At 32.1% G+C, this 13550-nt stretch overlaps 1 protein-coding gene across 1 annotated transcript; it reads right to left on the bottom strand.

Annotated features, from left to right (window-relative positions):
* Positions 1-6751: 6751 nt before the first annotated feature.
* Positions 6752-12208, bottom strand: LOC114324887 (protein MIX23). Its single transcript, XM_028272785.2, has 3 exons — positions 12062-12208; positions 10510-10776; positions 6752-6959 (listed from the first exon to the last, which is right to left on the bottom strand). The coding sequence occupies exons 1-3, from the start codon at positions 12104-12106 to the stop codon at positions 6858-6860; spliced, it is 414 nt and encodes a 137-aa protein (XP_028128586.1). The 5' UTR covers positions 12107-12208; the 3' UTR covers positions 6752-6857.
* Positions 12209-13550: the final 1342 nt, after the last annotated feature.

Below are 13550 nucleotides of genomic sequence, written 5' to 3'. Positions count from 1 at the left end.
AATCAGAACAAAGTTATAATGCGCATGCGCCGGGATCGTAGGTTTTAACATATAAAAATTCACCCTCATATCGCGCGTAAAGAAGTATAACTTCAAAAAAAAAGAATGCATTTAAATAGCACTGGATCAATATTTTGCGCCTTAGGAGTTTTTTGTTGACATATATTTTTCTTAGTTTTCTTTTCTCCCCTCTTAAAACATTGTTCACCTCCAAATACATTGCAAGCTCATCCAATTTTTGGAATATTCCATACTCTATGGAAAGTAAAAAACCCATTATACAATGCACTGGAGAGCACATATTATTATGATATCTTAGAAATAACATAGACACGACAGGTATAACTTCCTTCAACTTATTATAGAAGGGAAAATAGAAAGAAGATGCGGCCCGGGTAGACGACAAATGACCTGGCTGCGCAACATCAAATAATGGACAGGATTAGACTTTCAAAGTCTAATAAGGAAATCCCAAAAGAGAGAAGACTTTGCAGAAGTCATCGCCAACCTTCGCTAAGAAGACGGCATCCAAAGAAGAAGAAATAACATTAACCTTCGGCCGGTCGCGCCTTAAAAAATTACAACGTCGGGCGCGCAGCAGCAGTTTGCTGCCATGTAGTTCCTTATTATTTCGACACTTTTTTTATTATTGATTATCTCTATCGTTATTTATTTTGTCAAAAAATAAAAAATCTTTATTAATTTAACTAAATTGTACAAAAAAAACTTTAATTTATTTGATCATTACAATCTGAACATACAATATTAGATTTAGGCCCGGTCTTTTCACCTCCGAATAACTAGTTATTCGGAGGTAAAAAGACCGGGCCTTAGAATATCGTTTACAAGTTTACAATTTCACTACATTTTGTACATTTCACAAACGCATATGACGTAATTTGTTATTCCCTGTGACAATTGCAGCATATACCTACCACGTTTAGCAGGATTTTCGTCTCATTGCTGAGGAACTGGTTGCTTAGGAAACATCCTGAACAGGAACTCGGTTACAGTAGGAAAAATGAAAGAATACCCATGAAAGAACATATAAAACACGCTGTATTTTCCTGTCACCGTGTCATACAAAAAATTGGCCAGCGCAAGTCCATGTAATAATTATTATTACATGGACTTGCGCTGGGCAATTTTCTTTGTGACACGGTGACAGGAAAATACAGCGTGTTTTATATGTTCGTTCATGGGTATTCTTTCATTTTTCCGACTGTATATCACGTGCAAGTATGCACTATTCACAACAAAGTGCGATAAATAACTAATTGTACTTGAATTTCACGAGACGATGATGGCTACCCACTGAGGATTAATCAAAATAAGGGAATTTTAAAAAGATCACGTACATATCATATCCCGTTGACATTTTACCTGAAAAAAAGAATGTGTGTGTACTTTCTACGCATGTAAGAAGATATTCTTCTATTATTTAATAGGTAATTTAAACGAAGTAAATATACTTAAAAGGTTATTTGTATTTATTTATTTAAAAATCAAACTAACTTTCTTATCTACCACTTTCAAAAAAGAAGAATATCTTCAAAAATTATATAATAATATACTTACAATCATAAAATCTATAAAAAAAAATAAAAAAATAATAACTTGCTTGGGGCTCGAACCCACTTCACGTCTACCGCGCCGTACGAAAGCTGACGGCATTTCAAACTAGACCACATTCGCGTGTACGTCATGTGGGAATATACACAAACTAAACGTTTACACCATAAATTTATATGAATTTAATAAAATTATTAGTTTGATTTTTGTCGAAATAAAATACAACAAAATATAGAGTAAGAAAACAATATATGAGATGAAGATTTGTAGAAAGTTTGTTCGTAATCAGATTATGTAAATTAAAGCATTGCCTACTGATAGGTAACTACATTATTTTGTTTACATTTTCCAAATAGATAGGTATTGAAACTATTAGGTATTTCCAACTGAAACATTTAGAATTACGTACCTGCGGCTTTTCAAAACTATTTAAAAAGTCACTATAATTATAAATTTGATTTTATTTCTGTCCACACATCAATAAAAACTAATATACAATATTTTTGTTTACCGATAATCTCCATATTGAACAATTATTGACAGATCATTTCAAAATTTCAACACCCAATCAGAGCCTGTATAACCACTAATACCATACTGTCGGTGTGCGCATGCGCGGAGATCAATCAAATTCTACCCTCAATCGATTCGCCGCTAAAGAAGAATATCTTCAAAAATTGAATTTACCCAGCAAATTACTGCGGAGCACCCGGCTGAAGGTTAAGATAGTAATAGAGAGGCCTGAATGCAAAAATTGGAAGGGAGAAAATATATATCCCACACACGGTAAACAGAGACCGGTATGCTCGTTAATAAATCAAAATGTGTACCCCGACGCGCATGATGTTACCTACGAAGCAACAATACAGGTTCCAGATGTAGGAACCACCCGTGTCCCGGTTGATCTATTTGTGTATCGTACGGTAGATGAACTGTTTTTACAAAGGTTCTCGTTTTCTATCTTTTTCTATTATTTAAGTCTGTTTTGTTCAGTTTTTATGTATTTACAAAGACATGCCGGGTTGTGCCGCAGCTAATTGTAAGAATTATAATCGGGTGACGAAAGGATCAGACATAAAATACTTTCGATGTCCTCAAAATGAAGAGTTTGTAAAGCAATGGGTGGTTGCATGCCGGCGCCAAGATGACATCATAAAGTCATAAAGGACTTATTCAATTTCAAAAAGGGATATTGCTTACTAATAGATTTCTGAAAGAGTTACTTCCTTACCTACAAGCAAAATACAACGTTGATTATATTTTTACATCGAAGCTGAATCAGGACGTGCTAGAAAACTGTTTTTCTTATATTCGAGGAATGGGTGGTGCAAACGATCATCCTTCGCCAATAGATTTTAAATATAGATTAAGGTGGTATATTTTAGGAAAAAATTCGGCGGCGATCTTTACAGAATGTCACAATACTATTGAAACTACTGAATCTTGCGTAAGTAACAGCTCAATAGATAGTCCCCAATTGCCAAGCGATATTTCGGTATCAGAAGATATTTGCTTGACACAAAAAATTCTGTCTAATTTGATAGAAAAAACTGAAGGTTCGAAACAATCTCAGTCTGAATAGGACAAAATACTTCAAAATAAATTTATAGAAGCTCACTACTTGGAGGAGGATCCTGGAGGAACTGACGATGACATTTTGAAAGTCGCAGAAAATTATGAGGTGAAAGAAAAAATTCATTTTTGAAGTATGTTGCTGGTTTTGTGGCATACAAATTCAAGCATAAATATAGTTTAGGAGACTCTACAAAAACCTATGAGACACATATGGAACCAGATTGGCTACAGACAGTCTCAAGAGGTTCTCTTATGTACCCAAACGAAGAATTGTGGAAAGCTGCACTAAAAATGGAATCACTGTTTTGTACAATCCATGGAAGCTCTGTGTCAAAAAAAACTAAAATCTTTTAAGGCTGGCACAGAAAACTTTGGCTCGACTTGTGAATATCACGATACCATTTGAGGTACTTCTATGCCTCAGTAGGATCCGTATATTTATAAGATTAAGAGAAATGAACAGAAAGATTAGTTTGAGTAACTATCAAAGAAAACTCGACAAAAAAATATCAAAGTTTGTTAACTACAAGAAATAAATTTTAATAATGAATAAATAGGTATTCAATAAATGTGCACTAAATCTGCATTATAAATTGTCGGCCGGATCCATTATTGGCATAGGAGTAACCAGGGGGGGATTTGGGAGCTATAACCCCCTCATTTGAACGTACTTTGAGCTCAATACGCTTAACACCATTACTATTCCATATCCCTTAGAGACCATCAAGTAGTTGTAACCCCCCTTAGGATCATCCTGGTTACATCTCTGATTATATTGGAACATTGTAAAGTAAGCTAATGTTAGAAAATGCAAATGAACGTTTGAAGATATTTTGTAACCTCTAATTATTGTAAACGTTAGTTAAGTAATTCGTAAAGTGTTTTTAATATTTAACCATTCTACCTACTTTGTTCAAAATACACGATTTTCGAAATATTCTAGTAATGAATCCGACCATCGAAATATGTATAAAATAGAATTCATTTACATGCTTATTAATTGAAAAAACATTATTATATTCCTACATTAATATGAATATACATACTTTATGTAGCGTTGAAATGTCTAAAATAGTTGTTTTATTTTTCATTAATCAGAAAACCTATACCTAAAAAAATGTTAAAAATTGTAAACTACACACCATATAAAATAAAATACCAAATATTCATGCTTATATTTAATACTAGCTGACCCGGTGAACTTCGTTGCACCTTAGATAATGTGTCATAATTAGATAATGTGTCATAATTTTAATTCTAGATCAATTGGTCGAACGCAATTGCTAGAGATCAATAACTCAAAATCAACTGCTCGAAAATGAATTGCTCGAATAAAAAAGAAAATTATATGTTCAAATATTTATTCACAATAATGCAAAATTTGTAGGTATATAAGAGAGGTACATTTAATAGGACAAATTATGTGATATTCCACGTATATAATCACAGATATTAATTTGTGGTTCATAATATGTAATTGTTTATTAAACGCAATAACCTATCAACACTATCTCTATATCTTCTATGACCATTTTGAGGTTGTTTGCCACTTTATGGATACTCGTTCTCAGAGGCATCTTTCAGTGCATCACAGTTTTGCGATTTCTTTCTAACGCATTAAGTTGGAAGTGACAGAAAAAAGGGTACGTTCGTGATCACAGTTTGTTATAACATTTATTCTAATTGTTGATAGATGGCGCTATAATCGAACAAATAATGATTTACGAATAGAAAAAGAAAATACCATTTTATAAATGCAATAAACACAATTGATTTGTTTTTATACCAAATTGCAAATTAAAGGGTTAAACTGCAATACCCTTTTCATATTTGGCTGATTACGATTCTGACAACTGTCACAATTAACTTAAATGTCAGATTATAATAAATGTTATAAATGTGTATTATCACGGACCTTTTTTGCGGTCACTTGTGACATACTGAAAAATGCCTCTGAGAAGGACCACACTGTTCAATTTTTAGTTCATTTAATTTTTGTTCTTGTTCTAGAGCGGAAATAAATTTCTGCCGTTATTTTTCTTATATTTCCAAAGCTCAAACATATTTAAGATTTATAATAAAGATGTTTTCAGCATAAATTAATATACGATTATATACGTGGAATATCATATAATTTGTTCTATTATACTATCTTTCTTATGTCTATATTTTCTACTATTGTGAATAAATATTTTAGATATACAATTTTCTTTTTTATTCGAGCAATTGACTTCGAGTAAATGTGGCCTTTCGGCAGTTGCTTTTCTCTGTAATAATTGTATAACTCTAAAAAACGTAGGTGTTCTACAAAATATTTTATAGAAAAATTTTTTGATCAACAATAGCTTTTGATTTTATGCTTCTGTATTTTGATAAAATTTTAAAAGCATTAAGAAGAGTAAACTGACGGACGGACCTATTGAGACAGAGAGCGAAGTGTTCTTGCGCCAGTTTTTTGGGGAAAAAATTATTATTGTAGCAGAGATACACGCCTTCGCCAAAATTTTGATTATTATACCAGAGATACGCCTCCACCAAAAGCATCCGCCAAAATTTTGATTATACCAGATATGCGCCTCCGACAAAATTTTGATTATTATACCAGAGACATGGTACTTCGGCAAAATTTTGAAATATTTTTTGTACATTAAAAATAGTAATCGAAAAATTAAAAACTTCATAATTTCACGGGTGTTAGTACAATTCTAGCTCATTCTTCTCGTGTGCTTATAATGTCGTCTCTCGTGCTCTCGTGTTGTCCTACGGGCTCGTTTTGTTATCTCGGAAACTAATTGAGCTAGAGACGATTTATATACCGTTGGTTAGCGAATTCAGCAAGGAGTATAATTGCCAAATTTCATAAAAATCGGCAAAGTAGTTTCGGAGCAGTATGGCAACAAACACTGCGAAAGAGAATTTTGTATATATAGATGTATAAATATTTAAATGGCTATTAAAAAATAACGGTTGAAGATAAAAAAGTGAAAATTTAGGATTGTATGTACATTTTGGTTCTACGTCGTATAAAATTAAGAAAAAAAAATTTAAAAAAAAATGGGGGGGGGGGCAAGCCCCCTTTTCACTTAGGTAGACCGTACCACTTCAGAAACCATCCCGGGTTCATGCACAACAACTTTGATTAAGGTCATCATACGATCAAATGCATAGTTTGCGAGTCTATACGGAACATACATACATACATACAAACATTCATTTTTATTTATATAGATTAACCGACTAACAGGGCAAGCGTTAGTATTCTAATAGAAACTTTGCTTCTCACGTGACGTCACTCCTTAGCTAGTGTGCGTTTAGGCATACCGGTCTCTGTCTACCGTGATCCCACATAAAAAATAGTTTCCACAATAACACCAAATTGAGTAGAAACTGAGCAGTTGATTTGTAGAGACTAAGAAAATTTTCCACAAAAAAAATGAGGCTTTCAGAGCAAAAGTGGCCTAAGACACAAATTGAGCATTGACAATACATAATTTGTAGCGCCATCCCATTAACATAATGGAAATACGAATGTAAAAATTGCATTTATCCCAAAACTTCGTTTTTGTGCTTAGGCTACTGTTGCTCTGATAGCCTCATAGATAAAAACAATTTCATCATTTATTTAACAACTATTGTATAAAATTGAAAAGACAATCTAAATCGCAAATATGAAAACTACTTTTATGAGGTTTTTGAATCCTATATAAACATCACAATGGTTTATAGTACTTCCTGCATTTTTCGTTAAATACTTTGGCAGTTCGCTGTCTTATTAAATCTTCTACTGTTAACTCTACTTGAAGGACTCTGAGCTAAAAAAATCAAAGAAAAACATTAAAAACAATCACTAAGAAAGAAATAACTGATAATTAGCTATGTAAATGATACTATTGAATTTTATATCAAAAAGGCATAGGATACAGTTTATTTTTTTTTTGAAGTTATACTTCTTTACGGGCGTAATGACGGTGAAATTTTATATGGTAAAACCTAGCGACCGGGCGCATGCGCATTATAACTTTGTTCTGATTGGATGTTCAAATGACATGACAAAAATTATCCAATATGACAGCTGTGGGACTGTGGTTTGGTTATAATGTATGCTTGTTGCGTTTTAAAATTTGTAGGAAGAGAAACAACAAACAAAAAGTTAGTTAATGGTTATACTGCCTTTTTAAATAGTTTTCATATTATAAAGCTCATCAAACTGTGACTAGTAGATATGAGTGCCGCAGATCTCGCTTATTCAAAGCTAAAGAATCTTTCACTGGTAAGTGTTTTATAAATAGTTGATCAAATTTTGTTATGATATTTGAACATAGCCACTTTGCACGACGCAAGTGATTGCGAAATTTATTAGTCGTTATACGGGCTCCGATACCTACCTTGAACCTACCAAAATACATAAGTAGTATGTAATACTTTTATTTACATAATTTGATTACCATCAAAATTTCTATCAATATTCACCTAATATATTGTTTTCTTACTCTATGTTTTGTTGTATTTTTTCAATTCTAAATCATTTCAATTCAAAATCAAAATAATTTGATTTACATAGTTAAAAATGTCAAAAGGTTAATCTGTTTAGTTAGACGATCTTCGCACATAATGACAAACAGATAACTTCTTTGTACTCATGTTTTAAAAAAGAATTCAATTTAAAATCTATATTTCAAATTTTGTCAGTCAAATTGTGCGATTAAACTTTGCAATTCACGAATCTGCACCTTGTACTTTAAAAGATTCATAACTTTTACTAGAATAAGACTAAAAGTTTAAAGCAGAAACCATTGTCTTCAAAAAAGTAAGCGATATACAGGGTGAGGCAAATAAAGGGCCTATTAGAAATATCTCGAGAACTAAAGGCAACAGAATAATGAAAATTTGAATTAAGGGGTTTTGAAGAGTCATCTATTTAATGAAAATATTTTCATCTATTTGCTACTTCCGGTTATACCGGAAGTTGCTTATAACTTCGTCTTTTTAAATAGGACACCCTGTATATTTTTAGATTTTTGGATTCTCTTCGATGTCTTCTTTCTTAAAATATGAGGTTTTGTAATGTTATACAGGGTATTTTAAAAGATAATTGCGTTTATTTATTAATTTCGTAGCAACATTCACACCCTGTAGAATTGTAGTAGTTTGACATCTAAAACTCTACTTACGTTCAAATGATTTTTAATATAGTCTACTATTGTTAAGAATCATTAGTATAGCTAAATTTTTAATTTCAGTATACAGGGTTGGTCGAAACTTGGAATGAGTATTTTCTGAGTTATCTTAAATGGAACACCCTGTATTTTAGTATTGTAATGAAATGATATTTTATGGTACTTTTTTATTTCTTAAGCATTCCCTTTACATAACTGCTTTAATTTGTGCTTAATTGTTAATCACACCAACAATCTTAACTACGTAGGTATTTTGATAGCTCAATCATTATTGGTAATTTTAAGGATCGGTCTAGACTAGATTAATATGTATTTATTTCCGAAAAATTATTTGTGACTGAATTTTTTCACGGCCAACCTAATAAAATTTTACGTATTTTTTGTTGCAATTAATGTTTAGCTTGAATCACCAATAACTTACAAATTAAAGCAATTAGGTATAGGGAATACTTATAAAATAAAAAAGTACCATAAAATATCATTTTATTACAATACTAAAATACAGGGTGTTCCATTTAAGACTAAAATTTTAAAATTAGCTATACTAATGATTCTTAACAATAGTAGACTATATTAAAAATCACTTGAACGTAAGCAGAGTTTTTAATGTCAAATTATTACAATTTTACAGGGTGTGAATATGCTACGAAATTAATAAAAAAACGTAAATATCTTTTAAAATATCCTGTATAATATTACAAAACCACATATTTTAAAAAAGAAGATATTGAGGAGAATTTAAAAATGTAAAAATATACAGGGTGTCCTATTTAAAAAAACTAAGTTATAAGCAACTTCCAGTATAACCGGAAGTTGAGAAGAGATGAAAATATTTTCATTTAATAGATCATCCTTTAAAACCGCTTTAATCCAATTTTCATGATTCTGTTGCCTTTAGTTCTCGAGATAATTCTAATACGCCAGTTATCTGCCTCACCCTATATAGTGTACAAACTTTAGAAAAAAATATTAAAACGGACCAGAGTTGTAGCGAGGTAAACGCAAAAAAACGTAATTTCATTTTTTTATTTTTAGGGTAAATTGCAATTTTGACGATATTCCCCACCTAAAATTTAAAATAAATTTCATTTTCGTTTTCATCACCGTAAAATGGTAAAAAACATAATCTAAGACCAAAATTAGCCATTCACCACCCATGGTCAGTATCTCGAAAAATAAGCGTTATATTAGGGATTTCTAATGTCGACATTAAAAGTTGCACTATTTTTTTTCTATAAAACATTTTGATCTAAAACTTACCAGAAAACTTCTTTGTACTCTCTATTTTAACATAAATATTTAGAATAAATATAAAGAAGCTAAATTTTAAACTTCGTCACACAACTTTTGTGATTAAACTTTGCAATGCACAAATCCGCACCTTTTCCTTTGAAAAATTCATAACCTTTATCAGAATAAGAATAAAAGCTTGAAATAGGTACCGTTGTCTTCAGAAATGTTAGAGCTATATATTGTAAAAATTTCAGAAAAAAATATTAAAATGGAACAGAGTTGTAGCGAGGTAAACGCAAAAAACGTGATTTTATTTTTTTTATTTTTGGGGTAAAATTGCGATTTTGACAATGTTCCCCCACATGAAATTCAAAACAAACCTCATTTTCGTTTTTCAGCACCATAAAAAACTTACAGTATGACTAAAATTGGCCATTCACCTGTCCATGGTCAGTATCTCGAGAAATAAGTGTTTTTTGGGGGTGTTCCGCTCATCTATAAAGTCTTACAGATGTTAAGCAATCACCTTAGGTACATTGGAAATTGCTTTCATCATTCCACATAAGCCGTTAGTGAAAGGGCTACAACGCTGAAGTAGAATTGGGCAGGGCACTTAGCTAGAACACAAGATGGACGATCGACACGACGAATCATGGAATGGAGGCCCAGAAAGTATAAAAGCTGAGGACGACCACCAACTAGATGGACCAAGAACATAAAAAGAGTAGCGGGAAATTGGCTACAAGTGGCCCAGTGTAAAGAACTGAGGGAGGTCTATGTCCAGCAGTGGACATCATTGGCTGATTGATGATGATTCTACACAACTTTCCTAGACCAAGAACAGATGTGTAAAAGACTGAGGTCCTTCTTATTTGATAAACACAAGAAAAATAAACAATAAAAACAAGAGAAAACTGTACTAATTGTACAACCTACTCTTTCATGAACTTACTGTAGTTTGTTCGGTTCGAAGTTGTTTTGATAATTGTATATCATTAGCATTACTATCTCTCTGCTCCTTCATCTTTCTAACTCGTTCTGATGTTACTGTAATACAATTTTTTATGAAATCCTCTCTTTGTTTATTACCAGTCTCTAAGCTCTCGTACAGTTTTTTACAAGACTCAACAGGATCTACATGGAACGAATCTGTGGGGACTACGGTATTTATTGTGTTTATGATCAAATCATGTGGTTTTCTCATAGCTTTTAAAGCATCCTAAAACAAAACAAAATAAGATATTACATTATGAAATAATGAACTTCTTTATAACAGTAGGAACAACTATTACCGTAGGTATCAAAACAAGCACTTTAAGAAGAAAACAAGACGGAGATAAGAAAAAATAATACTTCTTCTTGTATTTCCTTCTCCTATCAGATGTTGGCTATCATCAGCTATTCATACCTTATTGGAGTCTGCTCTGAAATGATCTATCGAGTTGCAACTATTCCAATCTCTTAGGTTCCTCAGCCAGGAAATTTTTCGTCTTCCTATAGATCGTTTACCCTTAATTCTACCTTGCATTATGAGCCTTAATGTCTCATATTTCGTACCTCTAGTAATGTGGCCTAAATATTCCAGCTTTCTTGTTTTGATGCTCTTTATGACCTCACAGTCCTTTTGTAGCCTTCTAACACTTCTTCATTTGTAGCAAAATACTTCTATAGCACCACATCTCAAATGTTTCTAACTTCTTTATATTATTAACTTTTAGTGTCCAGCTTTCCATCCATACAACAGAACATAAGAACAACTAGAACACGTAGCATCTTAAAGCTCTTATCCTCAGCTCCAGAGGAAGGTCTTGCTTACCAAACATTTTTTTCATTTTTATAAATGCTTGTCTTGCAATTTCAATTCTTGTCCTGATTTCTCTACCTTGGTCATTGTTTTCATTTACCCAGGTTCCCAAATATTTGTAGTTATTCACTCTTTCTAATTGTTTTCCCTTATTGGCGAGCCAACAACAAGCTTTATCAACTTTATAAGGAAACACCCCTGTCAGACTTCATTAGAATACAACATTGCATGTGATAAGAATGGGAGAGGATAGGCTACCAAAAAGAGCACTGAATGATAGAATGCAGGGAAAGAGACCGGTTGGAAAGCCAAGAAAGCGCTGGGAAGACACGGTAAACAGCGACGCACAAGCCCTTTTAGGAATCTGTGTATGGAGGCAACAAATAAAGGAGGCCAAAGCTTTTGGGCTATAGTGCCGTAGAAGAAGAATTGTTTTCCCTGGTTATCTAGCCTTCCCACTGAATGTTGCTTAAAATAATCATGAACTTGGTTTCCTTAACATTCATTTGTAGAAATAATACAAAATATCCTGAATTTAACATATACTTAAAAATGTCCTACTTTTTCATTTAAGAATATTATGTACTACACATTATGTTACAGGAAGTATTTGATCCTTTTTTTGGGAAACAAAATTGTACTGTTATTTCAGGCCTAGTGAATGAACTACTAATACGATATTATACGATAGAAAAACTACCTCAAATTCACCAATATCTGGGCATTCCATTATAGCAGAGGGCATAGTACACTTCTTGAGTTAAAAATAATTTAAGATTTAAAGGATTTAACTTAACCAAAAATGGTTATCTAACCTCAACCTCAAAACATATCAATTTTCGTCTTCTTTTTTTGAAATGTCATAATTAAAATTACTAGGTAGTGAATTATCCAACATTAAGATAAAAAAGGGGATTAAATAATAGTTTTACGAACAAAAAGGTTAAACAACAAATACTGTAATATATTTATTGTATAAAATTGAATAAATGTATAATAACTTCAATTTCGTTACGAATTCTGCCGGATTTTTGTTTGAGTAGACACTCCCGAAAGTTATCCAGCGGCAATCCAAACTTAAAAAAGTTGTGTAAAAAAATTGGTAAAAAATAATTTTTTTTGTTTGTTTTCTGGTCTTGGTGTTGAATCTTTATTCACGTAATTACTAATTACATAAACTTATAACGAGCTCAGGGGAATAGTACCTGTAGTGTGTGTAGTGAGATAGTTATAATATAGGTAGGTAGTTTATTAATTGTTACTTTGGAAAAAAGACACTAATTGCATCCGAACGTCTGCAGTCCCCCGGTGATTACATATGAAAAAATATTTTTTTGTTCTAATATACCTACCTGACTATATGACAATAATAAATGAAATTATGTGAAGAAACATTTTTTGAATAGGGCGTAATAATGTATTTGTATTGATACATATAATCCTAAAAACCTTCTATAATATTTAGAAACCAAAATTTGTTTTGATATAATTTCTTAAAACCTATTGCAAAAAAGCAGCAACATATAGGAGTTTGGTCGTCAAACTAAGTTTAATCAGTTATTATATTGTTTTAATTATAACCCAAGTAGCAATTTTTCGACGCATTGGTTGTCAGTACAAACAAATGCACTGTATATAACGTTGCCCGAGAGAATTTTCAGTTGTTTCGGCCAACGACCCCTAACCCGACTGACATTACGATGTTACAACATTAAGTAATATCTTTAGTTATATGGGCAACTAAGTTATTACTATTGTGACAACTACATATCACAGTCAAGTTTTTTCAACAATCGCAACTACTTAAAAACGTTATAATGCTAAACTAATTTACGCCCATGGGTTTTCTGGCCGACTAGGTAGTTGTCTCTCACGACCACAGGGCCTTTACGTATAGTTCTATAGATATGTGACACGTTTACGGCAACTTCAGGAGCAAAAAAAGAATTTACTTTATAACCTTACTTTTTTCTTATTATTTTATATTTTATTTTGCTGGAAATTTTCGATTTATTTAACAACCTGTTTATTTGTTTTTTATTAGCTGGTTTCTCCATTGTCCATTGTTTTATCAGTAGATTTGATAAGATTTGTATCAGCTTTGCTAGACAGGGTTGCCAGGCCAGTTCTTACTCTTTCAGTACTATCCGTTGCAAGATAATTTGGCTGAAACTCCGACAAAATATGTA

Source organism: Diabrotica virgifera, chromosome 9, assembly GCF_917563875.1.
Source record: "Diabrotica virgifera virgifera chromosome 9, PGI_DIABVI_V3a".
NCBI lineage: Eukaryota > Metazoa > Arthropoda > Insecta > Coleoptera > Chrysomelidae > Diabrotica > Diabrotica virgifera.
This window is presented reverse-complemented; position numbering and strand designations above follow the sequence as displayed.